At 36.9% G+C, this 24,095-nt stretch overlaps 2 protein-coding genes across 2 annotated transcripts in view; both read left to right on the top strand.

Annotated features, from left to right (window-relative positions):
* nol4la (nucleolar protein 4-like a) overlaps positions 1–10,755 on the top strand; it is a 56,204-nt gene extending 45,449 nt beyond the window's left edge. Inside the window, exons 6-12 of the mRNA XM_051116574.1 lie at positions 709–1,010; positions 1,124–1,309; positions 2,370–2,558; positions 3,663–3,782; positions 3,920–4,109; positions 4,295–4,532; positions 9,360–10,755. Of these exons, the coding sequence (XP_050972531.1) occupies positions 709–1,010; positions 1,124–1,309; positions 2,370–2,558; positions 3,663–3,782; positions 3,920–4,109; positions 4,295–4,515 (1,208 nt within the window). The 3' untranslated portion in view covers positions 4,516–4,532; positions 9,360–10,755. The remainder of the gene's footprint in view (positions 1–708; positions 1,011–1,123; positions 1,310–2,369; positions 2,559–3,662; positions 3,783–3,919; positions 4,110–4,294; positions 4,533–9,359) is intronic.
* Positions 10,756–15,090: 4,335 nt separating this feature from the next.
* ptk6a (PTK6 protein tyrosine kinase 6a) lies at positions 15,091–23,421 on the top strand. Its single transcript, XM_051117675.1, has 8 exons — positions 15,091–15,585; positions 16,042–16,163; positions 16,557–16,723; positions 18,261–18,429; positions 18,839–18,997; positions 22,060–22,241; positions 22,331–22,484; positions 22,570–23,421. The coding sequence occupies exons 1-8, from the start codon at positions 15,224–15,226 to the stop codon at positions 22,794–22,796; spliced, it is 1,542 nt and encodes a 513-aa protein (XP_050973632.1). The 5' UTR covers positions 15,091–15,223; the 3' UTR covers positions 22,797–23,421.
* The last annotated feature ends 674 nt before the right edge of the window (positions 23,422–24,095 follow it).

Consider the following 24,095-nt stretch of genomic DNA (forward strand, 5'->3'; position numbering starts at 1 on the left):
GATTGACGGTTATATAGATTGATTGATGAACGGATGATGGACAGATTGATAGACTGACAAATAGGTCGATAAACGGATGGACAGAGTTCAAAAGATGAAGGTGTTGAACATAGGATTATTGTCATGAACGCGTGTCGAAGACTGACATGAAAGAGAAGATATTGCTGCATAAGGTTATTTTTGTTTTCATTGTGGACAAAAAGCATTTTCACAGCTTCAAAACATTTTGGTTGAACCAATGATGTCACGTGGACTATTTTAAGGATGTCCGTACTACCTTTCTGGGCCTTGAACATGGTAGTTCCGAACTCAACTTAACAGTGTACATATTTTTACTGGAAACAAAACTATAAATTTGCATTACATCTTTTGTTTGATAAGTAGATGCTCCACAGGGGTTCAGCATGTCACATCTATTTTCTAAAAGGGTGGATGAAAAGGGGTTTCTGCTTCCCCCGTAAGCTGTTTTTCCGAATACTTCCTCCTGTCCAGTCAGACACTCTCACAGAACCCCACACCCATCTCATTCCCCTCAGCCTAGCTGCCTCCTTCTTCACCCCTGCCTCCTTCCACTGCTTTGACAGTTGACCCTAATGTTCACACAAAGACCTTCACACAACACACTCTCCTTCCTCCATTACACTCGCACTGACACCCATGTGCATCTTTATGAACACACATTCAAACCTTTCTGTGTCTCTCTGTCAGATGATTCCTCTTCAGAGAACGGCAGCACAGCTAACGGTCTCCCTGCGCTGACTCCGCCTGGTGGTGCTGCCATGGCGACAGGAGGAGTTCCTGCAACTGAGGGGGTGGTTCCATACGGAGAGGTGAACGGTAATGGTGCCGCAGCGCCGCTGGACTTCAGCACCACTTCGTCGTCCTCTTCCTCACAGGAGGGACAGCAGCCTGTCAACCTGAGCGACAGACTGTTGCCCGGAGTGACACTTGGATCCTACGCATCTGACCCCAACAGAAAATTCCCTGTTAAAACTGAGTACGGTAACAAGGTATGAGACTACATTTTTCCATATCGTTCTATGAATTTGTATATAGTAAAATGAAAGTAGTAGTATGCGTAATCAGAATCAGATAAGGTTTTGACATACTGTATGTTGTACAGTCCCCTCAGTACAGCTCAGGAAGCTATGACTCTGTGAAGACGGAACTGAGCACGTGTGGAGAGGACATGACCCCTGGCCGCTCTCAGGTCATAGACGATGATGACGACGATCACGATGACCATGATGACAGCGACAAGATCAATGACGCTGAGGGCCTGGATCCTGAACGACTCAAAGCTTTTAATGTGAGACTGACTCCCTTAACCACTTTATTGCTCATATTTCATATGGTATACATTAGATTTTGTATTTTTTAGCTGTTAGGCTTTAATGGCCTATGTTGCTTGTGTTTGGAGGTACAGTGGAGTCCAAAAGTCTGACACCATAATTGACCATTCTAGGATTCAAAAACAGACTTATCTTTTTAAAAATGTAAAGCAAAGGAATGTAATTTACGTAAAATGTATTATAAATATTAATGTTAAGGTATTCATAATCTGGGTCTGGCTCGGGGACTGAAGCTAAAACTATTTGAAATCTTTTTGTTAATCGAAGTAAAGTACAAATTAAATATATATATATATATGTACACATTTTCATTGAGTTTCATGAGTCCCTTAGTTGTCCTCAGTGTGAAAAGATGGATCTAAAAATCATAGTCATTGTTGGAAAGGGTCGTGGGTCGAGGGTTGTGGATCATTTAGGTAACAACACAGTGTTAAGAAATAACTGTATGTAAACTTTTGAATGGGGTCATTTTATGGACTATATGTAAATGTATTTTATGTGAAATATCTTATTCAGGTCAGTACTAAATAAAAATAACAGATTGCAGATTCTGGAAGGTGTATGTAAATTTTTGCTTAAATAACACTAAAATAATACTATAATATGATCATCAGATTTTACACAGACCTGTGGAGTTCATGCAACTTGACAAAACAAATGCAAAGACAAGCTAAAATTCATACTGATTTTTCATTTTCACTGTTCTCTCATTGTTATGCTGGCAGTATAAATTACATTAAGGAAAAAGCTCATTTTAATAAAAAACATAAGCATTTCAGCCTAGTGATTATTTTCCTCTCAGTGCTAAAGCAGAAGTTTCTCATTACATTTCTCTACTCCCTTCATGTTTACATCTTCCTGACAGTTTTCTATTTCTCGTTAAATATGTTTTATTGAAACTTCAGATTAGTAATTACAAAACAGTTTTCCTTTTCTGATTCATTGGTATTTTCTATCTTCCATCCTTTTCTATTTCCTTTGTTTGGACTGCTCTAATATTTCTTTGTATGTTTTCAGATGTTTGTGCGGTTGTTTGTGGATGAGAACTTAGACCGGATGGTTCCGATCTCAAAGCAGCCCAAAGAGAAAATCCAGGCCATCATTGAGTCCTGCAGCCGCCAGTTCCCAGAGTTCCAAGAACGTGCTCGCAAACGTATCCGAACCTACCTCAAATCCTGTCGCCGCATGAAAAAGGGTGGCTTTGAGGTACGAAAACAAGTATACTGACAAATAAACATGCACATCTGTCATAATCATCTGTGCTACCACAATGCCACAGAAATTCCAAAACGTTTAACATGAAATTAACATCTTGAACATTTTTGTGCTACACACCATTCAATAGCATACTACTGCCCTCTAGTGGCTGATAAGGTCACAGGAAGTCATTTTTAACCCTGGTACTTGAGGATCACAGCACTGAACATAAATATTTGCCAAACCTTATTTAGCTTATAATTTAGCTTAAAATAACTTATAATTAGGTTTCGTTCCAAACCTGTAAGACCATTGTTCATCTACAGAACACAAATTAAGATATTTTTGATGAAATCCGAGAGCTTTCTGACCTTGCATAGACAGCAACACAACTAACATGTTCAAGGCCCAGAAAGGTAGTAAGGACATAGTTAAAATAGTCCATGTGACATCAGTGGTTCAACCGTAATGTTTTGAAGCTATGAGAATACTTTTTGTGCAAGGAAAATGAAAATAACCACTTTAATCAACAATTTCTTCTCTTCCATATCGGTCTTTGAAGTCCATCTCTCTTAGTTGATTGTCTGAATATTCTGTTTCAAATAAGTAAGGCTGGGCAAAAAAAATCATCCTCTGTCAACATTTTCAGACATGTTTATGAATGTTTTATGTACAATATGCAGCTTCTTCTTGAATAAAGTCAGTATTTTTGTTTTCTTTGCACACAAAAAGTATTCTCTTCGGTTCATAACATTACAACTGAACCTTGAACTTGTCATTTGGGGCCCTGAACTTGTCATGCAGGGTCAGAAAGCTCTCAGATTTCATCAAAAATATCTTTATTTGTGATCCGAAAATGAACAAAAGTCTTATGGGTTTTGAACAACATGAGGGTGAGTAATTAATTACGGAATTTTCATTTTTGGGTAAACTATCCCTTTAACAGAATATCCATCTGAATGTGTTTAGGTCCAGAGAAAAGCTCAAATAATAGATTTTTTAATCAAAACTACAACTATTGAGTTGAAAACATCATCCTACAAGATTAGAACATTGTCAGAAATTCATAAATTGATGACATTTACCTTTTTCTGCCCTCTCCGATGGTGTCAGACACGGCCCACACCCCCTCACCTCACCTCCGCCATGGCTGAGAACATCCTTGCAGCAGCATGTGAGAGCGAAACACGTAATGCCGCTAAGAGGATGCGCCTTGACATCTATCAGGCCCATGTGAGTGCATGTGTGCGTTGATCTCTAGATCTTGAATCAGATTGAGTTCATTCCAGAAAATGTTGGTTGGTTTTTAGATTGCTTAGTGAGATATCAGTGTCTTTCTTTTCCTTATTGCATCCATTTGGTCCATACAGGATGAGTCAGCTGCAGCAGACAAGTCTAACTCCAGAGATCCGGCTGCTTTGGCTCACTCAGGCTTCACACTGGCCGCCTCGGCCTACTCCCAGGACCAACTCTATACCAACGGTGGACTTAATTACAGTTTCCGTGGATACGGGACCATTGGCAATAGCCTCCAAAACAATGGCACATCACAAACCAATGGTGGGTTGGATGCAGAAATTCAACATAATTGTTTACTTAATTAACTTTCATTTGTTTATATTTATATTAAAAACCTCTATTAACAAGCTAATATTTAATTAGACAAATGTAATTAAATGTACTGATTACAAAGTGTATTAGATTATATTAATAATATCGAAATTGGTGTCTTCTTTTATTTTTAGGTCCCACTGATCTCAGTATGAAATCTTTGGCAACCAACAGCACTTCCTCCTCCAGTTCAAACAGTCATGGTCAGGGTGGAGGGGGCGGAGGGGCGTCCGCCCAGCTCAGTCCACCCGAGGTCACGGCTGTTCGGCAACTGATTGCGGGTTACCGCGAGTCTGCGGCCTTCCTGCTCCGCTCTGCTGACGAGCTCGAGAACCTCATACTGCAGCAGAACTGAGAACTGCACACAGGCTGGTGCTGCCCGTCTCTCTCTCATTAACACGCATACACAAAAATGCACACTATGACAGGAAAGATACATGTAGCTATGTGCACTTACATGCATATACACCTAAAGCCCATAGGCGGAGTTTGACTTCACTTGGGGGGATCAGAAGAAGCTATATCTGAAGCGTACGTACAGGGTACAAAATTGAGAATATTTACCAGCACTCACCATACATCACACAAATTTCTATATAAAAGCTACCTCTCTTAAAATCTCTTTTTAAATAATTACATAGAGGGAAAAATTGTTAGATAAAAACATTGAGGTCTGTCTTGCAATGTAACTGCTAACTTTATTTAATACATGGTTTTTATTTCAGTATTTTATTACTGTTATAAAATGTTAAAATAAAAAACATATATTATGTTGCCGTTCCAAATAAAGTTACCAGCTAAATTTTACTTAGCAAGTATATATTTTTTTGGCTGTCTTATGTAAAGTGCTTTACACAGACACACAGAGGGAATAATTTTACTTAAAGGAGAAGTCCACTTCCAAAACAAAGATTCACATATAATGTACTCACTCCCTTGTCATCCAAGATGTTCATGTATTTCTTCAGTCGTAAAGAAATTATGTTTTTTAAAGAAAACATTTCTGCATTTTTCTCTATATAATGGACAGATATGGTGCCCCGATTTTGAACTTCCAAAATGCAGTTTAAATGCGGCTTCAAACAATCCCAAATGCGGTTGTAAACGATCCCAGCCGAGAAAGAAGGGTCTTATCTAGCAAAACGATCGGTTATTTTCATTAAAAAAAAATACAATTTAAATACTTTTTATTCTCAAACGCTCGCCTTGTCTTGCTCTCCCTGAACTCTGTGTATTCTGACTCAAGACAGTTAGGGTATGTCGAAAAACTCCAAATGTATTTTCTACCTTAACTTCAAAAATCATTTCAAAATCATCCTACATCACTGCAGAAGTACCGACCCAGTCTTTGCAAAGTGAACATGCAAAGAAGATCAAACACCCTTAACAAAAAAGGTAAAACATACCCTAAATGTCATGAACCGGAACAAAAACAGTCCAGGCATAGTAAGACAAGACAAGCGTTTGGCATTAAAAAAGTATATAAATTGTATTATTTTTATTAAAATAGCTGATCGTTACACTAGATAAGACCCTTCTTTCTAGGCTGGGATCGTTTGAAGCCGCATTTAAACTGCATTTTGGAAGTTCAGAATCGGGGCACCATATCAGTCCATTATATGGAGAAAAATGCTGAAATTTTTTCCTCAAAAAACATAATTTCTTTACATCTGAAGAAAGACATGAACATCTTGGATGACAAGGGGGTGAGTACATTATATGTGAATCTTTGTTTTGGAAGTGGACCTCTCCTTTAAACAGAAACTGCAGTCACTAGAATCATCGTTTAAAGAGATAGTTCAACCAAAAATGAAAATTACCCCATGATTTACTCACCCTCAAGCCATTCTAGGCATATATGACTTTCTTCTTTCAGATAAATACAATCAGAGTTATATTAAAAAAAGGTCCTGGCTTGTATCAGCTTTATAATGGCAGTGAATGGGTGATGAGATTTTGATGCCCAAAAAAGTGCATCCGTCCATCATAAAAAGTACTCCACACAGCTCCGGGGGGTTAAAAAAAGGCCTTCTGAAGTGAATCAATGTGTATATGTAAGAAAACTTTACAAACTATAATCTCTAGCTTCCGCTAAACATTGTACACGCAGTATACACAGAAAGTGGCGGATGATATAGGATGTAGACGTAAGCTCCAGTGAAAATCTGCTAGTCTTGCAAGAACCAAGTTTTGTTTACAGCAAAGGAAAACCAGTCTCCTCTTGGCTTATATCAAAATCCTCCAACACTTTTCTGTACAAATCCTCATTTTGTACTTCTGATTTGTGAGATGGATCGCAACTCTCTCGTGAACACACGTACAACAGTTAGCGGAAGCTAGAGATTACAGTTTATAAAGTTTTAAATATGGATATTTTCTTACACAGATGCATCGCTTCATTTCAGAAGGCCTTTATTAACTCACTGGAGCTGTGTGAAGTACTTTTTATGATGGATTGATGCACTTTTTGGGGCTTCGAAACCTCAACACCCATTCACTGCCATTATAAAGCTTGGAAGAGGCAGGACATCTTTTAATATAAATCCAATTGTATATGTCTGAAAGAAGAAAGTCATATACACCTAGGATGGCTTGAGGGTGAGTAAATCATGGGGTAATTTTCATTTTTAGGTGAACTGTCCCTTTCAGGCACTTGAAGTATGTTGTTGATTATAGTGGACAGCAAAGAGATTATAACATCAGGCCAATGAAAAAGGGTTCACTAATTTTGCCCACAACAACATCATTAATAAAAAGATCATATATTTATTAATATAATTTATTGAATAATTTAATATAATTTATTAATATATTATTTTATTTTTAGATTTACACAAGCAAAGATAAAACCGTTTCAGCTTCAGAAACTCTCGAATCCCCCCAACACCCCCCAAACTCTGCCTATGCTTTTTCTAGAAACCTACCTATCACACATTGCTCATGACAGCTTTATGTCCATGATAGTGTCTTTATCAAATTTCCTTACCTTTGAGTTCAACGAGGCTTAATCCTTTTTCGGAGGGCTGAGATGACTTGTTAAACGTTGTTTTATGATGAGATGATCAGAGAACACAAATCAAGAGGTGTCTGTACTCACAGCAGCATTGCAAGTGTCTTGCACAGAGCACAATCACACAGTGAGAGCTTTCAGTCCACCACAGAGAGTCCAGACCTTTGAGACAAAAAAATAAAAATAAAAAAAAAAACTGTAAATTCAGGAGTGACGCCCAAAACATACACAAAATGATGTCATCTGCCGCCTGAGGTTTACGCTATGGCACAAAACATGTCAGTGGCATCTTGTTTTAACAAAATTCCTCAGATGTTCCTTTAAGTTGTTCTTTTACCATAGACATATCCATGCAGCAGCTTTGCTCCAGATTTAGCCATTTTAGATATAGAACAGTTTAAAGGGAAAAGGGTTTTTGTAAGATCTCTTCTTCTGTTCGATGCTAATGAGGTTTGGGGAGAAGGTGCAATGTAGATGATAATCGTTATAGTGTGTCAGTGTCTGAAAATGTATCATTTTCAATCATAAACACATTACCAGATGTCTTTTGTACATATATATATATTCCTCATTCATATATTAAAACGGTCATCCTAGCTTACACATGCACAATTAAAACCGTGATTAGTGAGCGCAAAGAAGACGCTGAAAGTCTATTGGCTGGGAATGTTGGACATTATGCAAATGAAGCTGTGCTGAGTGGAACGCTTCGAACCCTTTCCTAACCTCCATCCTCAGCACAACAATGCACTGTAGGAAAATGTCTCACGGGAACACGAGCCGACATCGACCTCCTAGACAGGAGGGTCGCAGATGGACTTGAAAAAAGAAAAAATCCGAAAAAAGGACAAGGACTGCATTTCCCATGCTGCATTGCGTCGCAAACACATTCTTTTGAGTTGTGAATGCTGCTCTTTTTTTCTAACCTCATGACTGAGACACTTTCATCTTCACGGGGACCAATCGAAAACAGACGGACTTGACATCCTATTGGCACACATACTGTATATGCATAGTGAGTTTGAGAGAAAGGACCTAATATTAGCAGAAGGGAAACGGTGAACGTTCGGTCAGCAACGCCCCAGAGCTTGAGAGGCATTGATTGGTGAACTAAGGTAGCATCATCCACAGGAACCGAGCGTAAAACATGATGCATTGCTCCTGAAACACCAGCCTCACTCTTCCTCCTGCCTGCATTTTCTCATGTTCACAAATGCCATCGTTAAAAAACTGTACTTAAAAAAAGCAAAAGACAATCCTGAACAATTGTGACTTGATCCCTTGGAAACTAAAACTGCATAGCGTTGTGTGAGATCTCACTCTGACTCTCTAGCCTTTAGTGGAGTGATGACAATACAGGGCCTTCAAGTCTTGTAGCCATAGCTTGAACCGTGTCCTCACTCTGCAACATGATAATGCGCAACAGAGCGTTTTCCTCTGTTTAGCTGCAAACATTCTTTCTTTAATTATCTGGATGTATTTATTTCCGTCTTGCCATTGCAGTTGTGCTTTATTTGTTGTTTTGTGTTAGTATATCAAATTTTTTTTTTTCGTTAAAAACTGGTTGTAGGACACTGACGGTCTGAAGGGAATCAATGTTGCGAGTCTCGACATTCCAAATGTAAAACGTGCATCTCAGATTGGTCTCCAAACGACTGAATACGACATCCAAATGACGCAACGTCTAAAGAGAAAAACTCTAAGTTGTCTCCAACAGCTTAGTTTTGATACGTGGCTCAAAGCCTGCTTATTACCTCTTACTTGTTACTCATTGAAACAGATTCACTGATGAACAGATGAAATGATATGTGCAGGATCATTAGTTAATTTATATTCAGATGGTACACTTTATAAATGATTAAATTGGTTAACATAGTAGCACTTTACAATCCGCAAAGGAAAAATGTTTATGGGATGGAGCCTTAAAACCACCTAAATGATCCTAAATTATGAAATGCAGCTGATCATTCTCAAGCCATATTGTTTTGTGTTTATTTGCTCTGCATTGTAGTTTGTTCCCTTAAACCATTTAGGAAAATGTGAGCCTGTCGAGCTTTCGGCTTCTTTTAACGATATTGCAAGAAAACAAGCATTTGAATTTACCTACAGCATAAATATGTTGGTGTATTGAGAGTCCAGGCCATTGATCTTTTGTTCGTTCTGTGTTTTGTACCTTTTTGTTCCTGAAGTGTTAGATTTTTAGGAAGCTGTCTGGACATCTGAGGTTGGTGAACACAAGACACACGAAAAGAAAAAAAGGAAAAAGAAAGGAAAAGAAATGCTACAACTTTTTATTTTTCTAAACCGTGCAGCTAAACTCTGCAATCAAATGTGGTAACAACCATTGCCTGTGATATATTTTAATTTTGTGGTGCTTTGTAATATTATTATGATTATGGTATTTCATTTGTTTTTACTCCTGTACTTACTAGAAACTGTAAAGCTGATGTAAAGCTCAGTTTCTCTTTGTATACCAATGTGAAGCTTTGTATGATTTCTTTCTGGTTTTTTGACTCAGTGGAAGTGTGTGATGTTTACATGTACAGAATTTAAGATTCTTTTTTGTTGTTGCTTTTATTTTTTATTGTTGTTGGTTTTGTTTGTCCTAGTAAAGCCCCACCTATCGTCCTGTCGTGACCCCGCAATGTGCTTTTTACTTTAAATCAAATCTGAACGGTGGAGAACATGGACATGCTGAACTCAAACCACAGTAAAGGCCTTTGCACACTTTCGTGCGTAAATCTCTGTATATTTATTTTCTCAAGTTGTTGCTTTAAATCCATGGAAATGTTTTTTTTAAAGAACATTGTGTGAATTGTACGTTATTAGCTACGCTTTTGTTTTGTTTTTTCCTTTAGTTGGTTTTCTGTGTAAGGGCCTTTAGACGTGTGGTTGTCACTACTGATGGTAGATGTCGAGGATGAGAGAGAGGAGGGACTTATCATCAGCTCAAAGGGCACCACTAATTTTCTTCTCCACAAATGTGGAGTAAAATGCCCCCCTTACATGTAGTTCCCTTAGAGAAAAAGCAAAAGACAAAACTCTTGATGTCATGTCATTTTTTTTTTTTTTATTACTATTGGGAATATAGAATAGGGGCATTGTGTTTGGGACGGGGCAGATTTACCCAACTCATAAACCAACTGACCTGTGCTCTTTGACCTCAGTCAGAAGCCTCTCAGTGAGTCAGAAAGCCATTCCCCTTACACTGTTCTCATGTACGGGACACACGCAAACCTCAGGAACCCTTTGGATCTGTGTTACTTTTTTTGAACCAGGTCTGTACGTCTTGGCTGACGAGTCCTCCCTCTCTCCAATATCAACCCTATTATATTGGATTTGCTATGTATGTGTTTTGTTTGTTTTTTATATATTTATTGTGATTTTAAAGTGAATCCAGTACATGTGGCTGAATATTTGAATTCTTTAGAAAAGTGTTGATAAACATAAATATATATATATAAATATATGTGAAGCGCCTAAAAGATGGAGAATATGGCAGGTAAAATTCATTTCTGTTTGTTTAATGTAAAAACAAAGAAAAGAAACAAAAAAAAAAAATGAAAAAGCACAGGTGGGTGAATTTCCTGCCTTTTACATATCACTTTGCCGAGAGACTCATTCTAAGACATTTTAAAATTTTCAGTGTGGTGTCATCGCTGTGGTCAGAGAAAGCACCTGCAACCCGAGTTGCTCTTTCCTCCAGAGCTGTCTGAATAAAATCTGTGAACTGAAGTTACTTTGCAGTCTGCCTTTCTTTTACTGGCCTGAAGTGTGTTTTTGTGGCTTAGTCTGATGTTTTTCACTGAATTGTAAAAATTAAGATACTTGAAAAGGAGTAGTTCACTTCCAGAACAAAAATTTACAGATAATTTACTCACCCCCTTGTCATTCAAGATGTTCATGTCTTTCTTTCTTCAGTCATAAAGAAATTATGTTTTTTGAGGAAAATATTTCAGGATTCCTCTCCATATACTGGACTTCAATGGTGCCCCTGAGTTTGAACTTCCAAAATGCAGTTGAAATGCAGCTTCAAAGGGCTGTAAACAATCCCAGCCGAGGAATACGGGTCTTATCTAGCGAAACAATTGGTCATTTTCTAAAAAAAATTACAATTTGTGTACTTTTTAGCTTCAAACACTCGTCTTTTTTACTAGGTCTGCGTGAACTCTGTTTTTTCCGGTTTTAAGACAGTTAGGGTATGCTGAAAAAAACTCCCATCTCATTTTCTCCTCCAACTTCAAAATCGTCTTTTATCGCTGTTTTAACTTTTTTTTGTAAAGGTTGTTTGACCTTCTTTGAATGTTCACTTTGTATACATTAGGTCAGTACTTCCGCAGCGATGTAGGACGATTTCGAAGAAGAACTGAGGATAAAACGACAAGCGTTTGAGGTTAAAAAGTAAACAGATTGTATTTTTTTAAATAACCAATCGTTTCGCTAGATAAGACACTTATTCATTGGCAGGGATTGTTTAGAGCCCTTTGAAGCTGCATTTAAACTGCATTTTGGAAGTTCAAACTCATGGGCACTATTGAAGTCCACTATATGGAGAGGAATCCTGAAATATTTTCCTCAAAAAACAATTTCTTTACGACTGAAGAAAGAAAGACATGAACATCTTGGATGACAAGGGGGTGAGTAAAATAATTTGTAAATCGTTGTTCTGGAAGTGGACTTCTCCTTTAATCTTGCAATCCATTCTGTTGTTTATATCAGAGTATCACCAATATGGTGATACGCGCATGGTAAACTTACCAACTCGTGTGCAAATGCTTTATAACGTGGATAATAGTTGGTACTAATTTGGTGGATAATTTGAGTACATTATCTGTAACTTTTGTTTTGGAAGTGAACTAATCCTTTAAAAAGGTCATGACATGAGAATTCAAAGGGTCTTTGTACTATTAAAACATGCCAGAAGTTTCATAGCTTAAAACCTCCTCCTCACTATAAACAAAGCATTTATTTAATCAGGCTCCAAAAATGGCTTGTTTTGGATCCATGGGGCTAGGTGACATCACCCCGGTGCAGTTGTTTGCATAAACACTGCCTCCAGAGCAACACATCAACGGATAGTCTTGATTACGTTTGAATGTGTGTCGCATTGCGTCAAAAGCAAATAGAAATTACACTTACTGCCGCTATCTTGTCTACAATGGATTCAGTATACAGATATGCATTCACTTTCTGACATAGTCCGCGTGCTTGAGTCTGTTGTCAACAGGACGAATGGAGTGAAAGAACATTCGCTTTAATGCGTTTGGTTTAAACAGCTCGTTCGCATCTTTGTACTAATATCAGAAGGGCCCCAGTATAAGGAACAAGTGGATAGTTTATTTTTTAATGGCATTCCGGATCATGTCCGGGAGCAGTTGAAAGATGAAGCGGTACTAAATCTGACTGCAGCTGCATCACAACCCGTGAGTAAATTAGTTCATAATGCTTTGTCTGGAAATTACCTTTTTATTTTGATCGTGTTGTCAAAACAAACACGTGATGTTAGCCACTCTAAATAGTGGCCAAATACTGAGAAGTCTTAGAGGTCACATTCCTTAAAAACAAGTCATATTAAAGAGAGGGTCAGAATGAGGTTTGAAAATAATGATTTTTCCACGTATTGTGTGCAAAACGTTATTAACATTATAAGTAAACCTCATGGAACATATTAAAACATATTAATAATAATAATAATTATTATATATATATATATATATATATTTTTTTTTTTTTAAATCCATGTCATGACCCCTTTAAGTACTATTTGGAGTTCCTCAGCTCACCGCCACAGTGTTGTTACCACTTGGAGAATCTCTAGACACTGGTTTCACTGGTGCTTAAAACTGTTCACTTATGATGGCATTACTGGAAGAACCGTGGACAGTCTTTATAGATTTCACAGGAACTTTAATAGGCTTGAAAAAAACAAAGAATTTCTCCAGAAAGTTCTGGCAGTGTCACAAATCTGAGGAACCCCACATGGTGGCTCAAGTATCTTTTTTAAATTTTTAAGCCATGTGTTAAAAATTGCAGCTTTTAATATGATGCAATGAACCACATACAAAATTCATACTCGTTCAAGACTTGTAAAAAGTGGCCTCATACTATACTGCATGAAAGTGTATAAAATGTGTTAGGGGAGAGCGGGGTGATTTGGCTTATGGGAAAGTTGAGCCACCCCTTGTTTCTAGGCAACATTAAACAAAATTGGTGATATGACCACACATATTTGTAGAGTAATACATTTTAAGCCACCCTCTGACGGAGAAAGGCCCATGGAATAATTGGTAACTACGTTTAAGTTCAAAAAACATTTTTTGCTGTTGTTTAATGTTCAAGGACTTCTTGTGTCTGAACAATTACAAACAAATCCAAAAAAATATCACACGCTTGTGCTTTTGGAAGTTATAATATTAGCCTATATTGTTAGCATGATGTTAACTCTAAACTGCTGGATGATGCAAGATCGGTAGGAGTTAAAACGGTAGGAGTGGGGTAATTTGAGCCAGTGGCTCACCCTTTCTTATTAATATAGAGTATTATTTTACGTAGTTCTCCATTATTTTTTGACGAAAATTTTTTACATTTTGTTCTTTGTTTTTAACTTTATTTTGTTATGAAAATTCTAAATAGGCCTTGTTAATAAAATTGGCCAATGAAGTTTTTATGAAATTCTATTTCTCTGCAACATTTATAAGTGGGATGTTGACAGTGTTGCTACTTTAACACTGTTGCCGCGGGTTGTTTTTGATGTCCACAGGTTGAATCAACCCCAATAATGTCATAATTAGCCCCTGAAATGCAAATTTACCAGGGGAACCCTGACAAAAACGTGTATTTTATCCCCCAGAATGCGAATGCGAGGACCCCCACCTCTAAACGCAAGTTTTGGGCTAGTTTTGAGTAGCAATTGGGCAGGTTTTGTTGTGAAAACCTGCCAACCCTGGATGTTGAGTACTATTAGGCCAGTTCTGTATGAATTTCAGTTCATTCATTCATTTATTACTTTTTAATTCTTAAATTTAAACTTTTTGTTCTGAAATTTTTAAATAACTTTTAAATAACTTAACTACAGTACACAACTCTAAATGCCTTTAGAGTTGTGAACTGTAGCTTTAAATAAAACTTTTAATAAATCATTCATCCATTTTATTATCAAACCCCTTATTAGGGTTGCAGGGAGCTGGAGCCTAACCCAGCGTCTTGGCCATCCCAAGGCTCACACACAGATTTTAAGAAGTAATTTTTATTGAATTCCCTTCCTTTGATATAGCATGAGGTAAAAATGTTTGCTGTTCTGCTGTTTTACTTCAGCATAATCAGTGGCACAGTTTAACAAAATGTGGCTCAACTTACCCCTCACTGGGGGCAAGCTGAGCCAAAAGACCACTTTTTTAAAAGCCTTATTTTGACTTTTTAGATCCCAAGTGATTATTTCCAAAGATGCACTGCATCCTCAAATTTATATATATTTAAGCAGGACCCAATACTGTCATGTGCTAGGTTTAAACACACAGGCTGAACTTACCCTGCTCTTCCCTACATCATGGCAATGGAGTAAAATGGTCAAAAGCGAACTGGGACATTTTTCCCTAGTCATCTCAATAGCAAAAAAATACCCCAATTTACCCGAATTCACTTTACATACTATAAACAAGTAAAATCTACAAAAGCTGCAAATATCTGTCTAATCTTGATCACTTTTTAATTAATGTAGGAAATTAATTGTTTCTGTCACATGTATATGCATAGTACATTACTACTTCTCTGGATTTGTTAGAATAACATTTTCAAGCTGTGTAAAGCTCTCCGAGTTTGTTCCTGCGTAAACTCTGGTCGTGTCTCAAATCTCATTGTGCTACATACCTACAGCATTCTTGATCACAGGCGCTGTCAGAAATGCTGTCCAGGTTGGCTGTTGCTGTAAAACACAACCTGTGTGTGCTCCTCCCAGCCCTTTCACTCCAGTTTAGTCACCTGCCGATGGAGGATTCAGTTTACACGTCCCATCAATCCGGAACCTGTATTAGTCATCGATTCACATTCAAATGAAATGTCCAAGGACGGGCGCTCCTCGTGCCCCAGTATAGGGGCGCTCTGTGAGAGACTTTTCAGGTCGTCTAAGACCGAAGTTGAACAACCAGCGAATACCGAAAAACTCCAGGCACAAAATGCCCCGAATCCGCCCTCTGTATCCGCGTCTGAGCCCAACGGTGAGATCTACATGGCGCTGTGGCCCTTCCAGGCTCGGGCGGACGAGGAACTTTCCTTCCAGGAGGGAGAACAGTTCCAAATCTGCGAGCGTCAGGGTGACTGGTGTACTGCCCTGAAACTGGACAGAAACGGAAGGGTGACGGCCAGGGGATTCGTTCCTCAGAACTACCTAGCGAGAAGGAAGACCGTAAAAGAGCAACCGTAAGTAGGCATTTTTTTTTTAAAGTTCGTCTTCTCTGTCAGCATTTAATTCGTAAATGAACTGCTGAAAACGTCATTCTTAATCATTTACAATACCGCATGTTAAATAATAGTAATTATTATTATAGTGAAAATATCACAAAGGATGTGTGAATAATATGGCATAAAGTCATCGAATATATATATATAGATATAGATTTAGAAATAACACTAAACAAACAAGCTTTCTCAGTACTTACCTAATAACACAACACTATAAAGAGTTTTACGACTAAAAACAATATGAGTTCAGTTTACAGAGGGCAAATCTCTTTCAATAAGAGTCCAACTATTGTCCCTTATTTTATATTTATATGCATGCATCTAAAGGTAAATGCATTCCTGTCCCAATTCTACTGCACATGAATGTGGTTTCAGATGTGTGTGCAACACCTGAACTACTTTGCTCTTCTTTAGTTGGTATTTTGGGACGCTGAACCGCTTTGAGACCCAGAATTTGCTTTTGGCTCCAGAGAACGGAGTAGGTGCTTTCCTCGTGCGACACAGTGAAAAAGATCACATAGGGTGTGTATTATCAGGTACGTCATAGTAATTGTTGTGTTTACTGAACTGCATTTTATATCTAGCACAGCATACCCAACATTATTGTTATATAGATTAATCTCAGAGGCTTTTTTTTTTTTGCTGTACTGGAAATGTTGTCAATCAGGTCATAATTAGACCTGCTTATAGTGCAAACATGTTCTTCTTCCCTATTCAGTTAATTCAATTCAGCAATACATATTTTGAACGTCTCCTATATCTGACTCATATATTTCAGGTTTTGGAGTTTCTTCTAATGAGATTAAAGTGTGGTGTTGGTGTGTCTTCAGAAACAGGGTTGGGAAACACTGGGTTAATTCATGCTGTTCATCTCTTAAAATTGCTTCTCTACTATCTGCCTCCTTTCTCTTTGTGTGTCATTCTGTCAGTGGTAATCAGTGACAGGGAAGTACAACATGTTAAGATCCATCAGAACCAGAATGAAAGTTTCTATTTGTATCAGAGTGAGAAGTTTCACAGCCTGGAGATGCTAGTGGAGCACTACAAGAGGAACATCCTGAACTGTGGTATCTGTCTCACACGGCCCTGTGCACGGGTAAGTAAAAGCAAAATTAAAAGTATTCAAATACAAGTTGAGATTGTTTACATTATTTACACTACCAGTCAAAAGTTTTTGAACAGTAAGATTTTTAATGTTTTTTTAAAGAAGTCTCTTCTGCTCACCAATACTGCATTTATTCAATCTGAAATACAGCAAAAGCAGTAATATTGTGTATAAAAATGTATTTTTATTATTTAAAATAACTGCTTTCTATTTAAATATGTTTTAAAATGTAATTTATTCCTGTGATCAAAGCTATATTTTCAGCATCATTACTCCGGTTTTAAGTGTCACATGATCCTTCAGAAATCATTCTAATATGCTGATTTGCTGTTAAAGAAACATTTATTATTATTATTATTATTATCAATATTAATATTAAAAAAAATTCAATGGTGAATAGAAAGATCCAAAGATCAGCATTTATCTGAAACAAAAAGCTTTTGTAACATTATATATACTATACCATTAAAATGCTTTGACTCTGTATCATTTTTTTTTGGCGAAAGAAATTATAGAAATTAATACTTTTGTTTAGCAAGGATGCTTTAAATTGATCAAAAGTGATGATAAAGACATTTATAATGTTACAAAAGATTTCTATTTCAGATAAATGTTCTTCTGAACTTTCTATTTATTAAAGAAACCTGAAAAAATATACTCAACATAATAATAATAATAAATGTTTTTTGAGCAGCAGATCAGAACATTAGAATGATTTCTGACTTTTGTGACTGGAGTAATGATGCTAAAAACTCAGCTTTGAAATCACAGGAATAAATTACATTTTAAAATATATTCAAAAAGAAAACGGTTATTTTAAATAGTAAAAATATTTCAAAACTGTACTGTTTTTCCTGTATTTCACATCAAACAAATGCAGGCTTGGTGAGCAGAAGAGACTTCTTTAAAAAACGTTAAAAATCTTACTGTCCAAATACTTTTGACTGGTAATGTACATCATGTCACTTCAAACATGACTTGCTTTGTTCTGTGAAATTTTTAAAGAAAACACTGGCCACTCTTGAATGAAATTTACAGTAGGATTGAGGCTGTTAAGCTTCGAAATGACAAAAAAAAAAAAAAGTCCTCCAAAGTCATAAAATACTTAAAGTCTTTAATTACTCACCCTCATGTCGTTCCAAACCTGTAAGAGCTTCGTTCATCTTTGGAACACAAATTAAGATATTTTTGATAAAATCCAAGAGCGTTCTGATACTGCATATACAGGAACGCAACTAACACATACAAGGCCCAGAAAGATAGTAAGGACATCGTTAAAATAGTCCATATGACATCAGTGGTTCAAACTTAATTTTATGAAGCTACAAGAATAATTTTTGGGTGTAAAGAAAATAAAAATAATGACTTTATTCAACCTTATTTCTTCTCTTCCCTGTCCGTCTTGTGTGTGCATTTCGCGTATATCAGCAAACTGAATTATTGTATGTATATGTAACAAAATGCATTTGTATGTATTACTGCATACTTCCCATACAGAGTTCCACTCTTTTTCTTATTTTACTAACAGCCAGAACCAAAAACACAAGATCTTTCCCACCAAACGGTAGATGACTGGGAGTTACCAAAGGAAGAGTTTACTCTCGAAGAGGAGCTCGGTAAAGGATTCTTTGCTGACGTTTACCGTGGAAAATGGAAAGGGATGGTCAGTGTGGCCATCAAAATCCTCAAAAACAACGGTAGGGTTGTTGGACGTAAAAAAGAAAGAAACAACTCTAAAGCCTAAATGAGGGAATGAGTGGTGGATCTTTTTAGTGGAAGCTACTTCCTCTTTGCCTACTTGTTTAGTGTTACTGATAGAGTATGAATTTGAGAAATGCTGTGTTTCTTGTTCTGTGACTTTGAGAGCTGGATGAATGAGAACACAGTTTACTGCCCTCCTAACCTTTACCCAATAGAGCACGTAGCACACTCGTGAAAAATATGTCTAAAACTCTGTTTAGGTTTCCGTCTGTCAGCCTATTAATGAAAAATTCCCAGAAGGAGTAAAATCCATATTTTGACAGATGTATTAATAAATACTGTGTTGCTCCAACACACTGTTGTACTGATGTGTGTGCTCTGCTGTGTTTCCGACTCCTTCTCTAGAGTCTCTCAATCACAGGGAGTTCCTGATGGAGACTCAAATATTGAAAAAGCTCAGACATAGACACCTCATCTCGCTCTTTGCCGTCTGCACAAGCTCCCCACCCTTCTACATCATCACCGAGCTTATGGAAAAAGGCAACCTGCTCAATTTACTCCGAGGTCACAAACTCTTTATTATCTGATGTTAACCTAGTTAATATGAACGTTTTTCTGACATCAGCTTTAAATGTTTACTGTGTGAACCAGTGTTTATGTGTGACCTAGGCCATCATTTTGAGCTGTTTTGACCACAAACACATTTTGAGTTTCATGCACTGGATGAGAACGTAAAACCAAAAACAATAACTATAACAATAACCATAATGAAGATATAACTATATTAGCGTCCACACCAATGCATGATAATGCTGTTTATTGTAAGAGCAGATTGCAGTTATGTGACCCGCTCTGTGAAGTTTTATAGATTCTGATTGGCTATTAATGTTTTTTTATCACATTCATCAGCTGAAAAAAAGTTCTGAAAGTGAACTATAATGTTCCTCTGAGTTGTTATTGTTATAGCTGAGAGATGGACTTTATTATTCTATTCTCACATAATTAAAACAGTTATTAAAATTAAAATAGTTGCTTATCATCTTTGGTGTGAACTGCCCGTAAGTCTCTGTTTTCTGATGGTATCATTGTTTCTACTCCAAACTGTTGTTGAGATATAATCATTTCAGTATCATATGTCATAAAAGCTTGTTTTTAGATAATCTCCTTTAAAGATCCCAAACAGTTTTCAAAATTAGGAGATTTATTAAAACATACATTAAATGAGAAAAAGGTAAATCTAATGTTTTTATAATATAGTTTACATATTTAACAATATATTTAAAATTCTAGCAATATGCTCTTCAACAAAGTTATTTTTTAGTAGTTCTACCCCCGGTTTTACAGACAAGGCTTAAGTCTAGACTAAAATCTAAGTCTGTTTCAACTGAAAGAAAGCTGAAATAAAATATATCAGTGCATTTGTTTTGTCTCAAAATGCACATCAGTAGAGTTTTTTTTCTAAGCATGTTTATAAATAGAATTGAACTAATTGTAACTGAACTATGGCCTAATTTTGGCTTAGTCTAAGCCCTGTCTGTGAAAGTGGGTCTATATGAGCTAAGGTCATGAATGACTCTGCTGAGGTAAATGTAGGTTTACGTGACGTTCACAAGCTGTTTTATTGATATTTTCTGTGATTAAAAGATCAGTGAATTAAAATTCCCTGATAATTTACTTACCCCCATGTCATCCAAGAAGTTCATGTCTTTCTTTCTTCAGTCATAAAGAAATTGAGGTTTTTGAGAAAAACATTACAGGATTTTTCTGCATTTACTGGACTTCAGTGAGGATCAACAGGTTGAAAGTTTCAGCGGGCTCTACACGATCACAGCTGAGGAATAAGAGTCTTATCTAGTAAAACGATCTGTCATTTTCTAAAAAAAAATTACATTTATAAACTTTTTATCCAGAAAATACTCATCTTGCGGTTAGTTCTTCGACTGTGGACTCCATCTCATTTTCTCCTCCAACTTCAAAATCGTCCAACATTGTTGTTTTACATTTTTTTGTAAAGGGCGTTTGACTTTCTTTGCACGTTCGCTTTGTAAACACTGTAAATACTTCTGCCTACTTTATGCCTGCCCTTTCCTACGTGACTACATAATGTGTGAAGTCGTGGATGCAGAGCTAGTGCAAGACGATCATTTGTGGTTAAAAATTACAGAAATATTTTTTTAGAAAGTGACTAAACGTTTCGCTAGACAGGACCCTTATTCCTTGGCTGGGGTTGTGTAGAGTTATTTGAAGCTGCACTGAAACTGCAATTTGGACCTTCAACCCATTGATACCCACTGAACTCCACTATAAATCCTGGAATGATTTCCTTATAACCTTAAAGGAACAGTCCACTTTTTGGAAAACAGGCTCATTGTCCAACTTCCCTAGAGTTAAACAGCTGAGTTCTACCGTTTTCGAATCCATCCAGCTGATCTCCGGGTCTGGCGGTAGCACTTTTAGCATAGCTTAGCATAGATCATTGAATCCGATTAGACCGTTAGCATCTCGCTTAAAAATGACCAAAGAGTTTCGATATTTTTCCTATTTAAAACTTGACTCTTCTGTAGTTACATCGTGTACAAAGACGGACAAAAAATGAAAAGTTATGATTTTCTAGGTCGATATGGCTAGGAACTATACTATCATTTCAGCGTAATAATCAAGGAACTTTGCTGCCGTACCATGGATGCAGCAGGTGCAATGATATTACGCAGCCGTCAACTCTGCATCTACACAAACTTAGTGCCGGTCACTTTCAGGCGCTGCGTAATATTATTGCGCCTGCTGCACCCATGGTACGGCAGCAAAGTTCCTTGATTAATACGCCGGAATGAGAGTATAGTTCCTAGCCATATCAGCCTAGAAAATCGCAACTTTTCATTTTCCGTCAGTCTTAGTACACGATGTAACTACAGAGGTGTCAAGTTTTAAATAGGACAAATATTGTCATTATATATGGTCATTTTTGAGCGAGATGCTATCGGTCTAATCAGATTCAATGATCTATGCTAAGCTATGCTAAAAGTGCTACCGCCAGACCCGGAGATCAGCTGGATGGATTTGAAAATGGTAAAACTCAACTGTTTAACTCTAGTGGAGTTGGAAAATGAGCCTATTTTCAAAAAAGTGGAGTGTTCCTTTAATTTCTGTTTGACTGAAGAAAAAAAGACATGAACACCTTGGATGACATAGGGGTGAGTAAATTGTCAGGAAATTTTACATTTTGGAGCAAACTAATATTTTAAAACACTGAGTAACTGAGCAATTACATGGGCATTTGTTTAGTAAGTTTTACTTTAAATTTCAATAAACTGATGTTCATTCATGTTTTTTTTTTCCTAGAGAGGCAGAAAAAATTGGTTACTTGCACTGCCATTTGAACTAGCTGCTACAGTGATAATAATCTGTGATTTATTGTTGGAATTTAATTATTAAAATGATATAAAATTGAAGTTAATAAAATGTACATTTTAAAGCTGAGATTGTTTAATCAAAAACATAAAAAGACTAAAGACAGTCCAAATTCAAGTTTTTTGTTGCTAGTCTTGCATTTCTTCACTGCGACTCACATAGAAGTTGTAGAACATTGTAGAAAACAGACATTGATTCCTGCAGTTTTCCCTTCACAGGTGAGGAGGGGCAGAACCTGGAACCGCAGGAACTGATAGAAATGGCGAGTCAGGTGGCTGATGGGATGGCGTACCTTGAGGAGCAGAAGAGCATCCACAGAGACCTAGCTGCCCGTAATGTTCTAGTGGGACCTAACTACATCTGTAAAGTGGCCGACTTCGGCCTAGCTCGAATCATCAAGGTGATGATTACCCTGTAATTAATCAAAGACATGTAAAATATTCATTCTAAAAAACTGCTTTTAAAATATGTGGGGCATTTGTTTCACAGGACCCATTTTACTCATCTGAAGATAAAACAATACCCTATAAGTGGTGTGCTCCTGAAGCCATCAGCCATGGACGGTTCTCCAACAAGTCTGATGTTTGGTCATTTGGAGTCCTTCTATATGAAATCTTCTCATATGGTGGAGTCCCATATCCAGGTATGTACACCACTTATGTATGTTCGTTTTCATGCAGATCTGGGGAAGTTTAAAGTGCATCTTTTTTATGTGTATATTTTTGCAGCTCTCTCAAATCAGGAGGTGTACCGTATGATCACCTCAGGGTACAGAATGCCTTCGCCCCCTAAGTGTCCATCGCACATCTATGACATAATGCTGATGTGTTGGAAAGACTCCGCTGATGAAAGGCCATATTTCAATGAACTTAAAAGGCTCCTGGAGAACTCTTGTACTCGATACATGGAGTTGAGCTGCAGTGACACATCAGATCCAGCAGAAGGCATCAGTTAACAGTGCCATGAAAAGACAAATGAGTGGGACAATAGTTGTTCTTGCATCTAAACACCTTTTCACTCATTTTCACCCCTTTTTACAGTATTCACGCACTTTCACATTTTTGTGTGCTTATTTTCTAATTTCATGCGGAATTATTCACATTTAATGTAATCTACCCTTTCCTCAAATCTACCTAAATAACAATAGTTGATACTAAAGATTACTTTTCTACTTCCATTTTTCCCATCCCGATTTGAAGACAGATAAGTGTCCAAATGGATCACATGGACTTATAAATAAAATAGAGTTGAGGTCAAAAGTTTACATACACCTTGCAGAATCTACAAAATATTAATTATTTTACCAAAGTAAGAGGGGTCATAAAAAATGCATGTTATTTTTTATTTAGTGCTGACCTGAATAAGATATTTCACATAAAAGACATTTACATATAGTCCACAAAAGAAAATAATAGGTGAATTTATAAAAATGACTCAGAAATTAAAAAAATGATCCACAGTTGTTGCTTCTTAAGTGATAGTTCAGTACATGAGTCCCTTGTTTGTCCTGAACAGTTAAACTGCCTGCTGTTCTTCAGAAAAATCCTTCAGGTCCCACAAATTCTTCGTTTTTTTTTTTAGCATTTTTGTTTATTTGAACCCTTTCCAACAATGACTGTAAGATTTTGAGATCCATCATTTCACACTCACAACATATGCAACTTTTACAAAAGGTTCAAACACTGATGTTTCAGAAGTAAACACTATGCATTAAGAGCCGGGGTGTAAATTTTTGAACAGAATGTAAATGTGTCCATTTTTCTTATTTTGCCTAAATATCATAATTTTTCATTTAGTACTGCCCTTCAGAAGCTACAGAAGATACTTACACGTTTCCCAGAAGACAAAATGAAAATTTACCCTAATCTTCAGATTCAAAACATTTTAACTCCCCCGGCTCTTAATACATTGTGTTTCTTTTGGGAGCATCAGTGAGCGAAAAAACTGAATGCTGAAGGATTTTTCTGAAGAACAGCAGGCAATTTAACTGTTCAGGACAGACAAGGGACTCATGAACAACTACCACCAAACCAACAAAAAAAAAAAACAGCTGTTGATTATTCAGGTAACAACACAGTATTAAGAATCCAGTGTATGTAAACTTTTGAATGGGGTCGTTTTTATAAATTTTACTATTATTTTCTCAAGATGACTATATGTAAACGACTTTTATGTGAAATCTTATTCAGGTCAAAGAAATAACATGCATTTTGAATGACCCCTTTTATTTTGGTAAAATAATTATTTTTTACAG

The sequence above is a fragment of the Labeo rohita genome, chromosome 8, assembly GCF_022985175.1.
Source record: "Labeo rohita strain BAU-BD-2019 chromosome 8, IGBB_LRoh.1.0, whole genome shotgun sequence".
In the NCBI taxonomy this organism is placed as follows: Eukaryota; Metazoa; Chordata; class Actinopteri; order Cypriniformes; family Cyprinidae; genus Labeo; species Labeo rohita.

Bases quoted from the DNA above. Each gene is read 5' to 3' on its own strand.
- ptk6a (XM_051117675.1), top strand. From the start codon at position 15,224: ATGTCCAAGGACGGGCGCTCCTCGTGCCCCAGTATAGGGGCGCTCTGT. The intron at 18,998-22,059 runs GTCACAAACTCT...TTCCCTTCACAG, and splicing joins CCTGCTCAATTTACTCCGAG to GTGAGGAGGGGCAGAACCTG. The intron at 22,485-22,569 runs GTATGTACACCA...ATATTTTTGCAG, and splicing joins TGGTGGAGTCCCATATCCAG to CTCTCTCAAATCAGGAGGTG.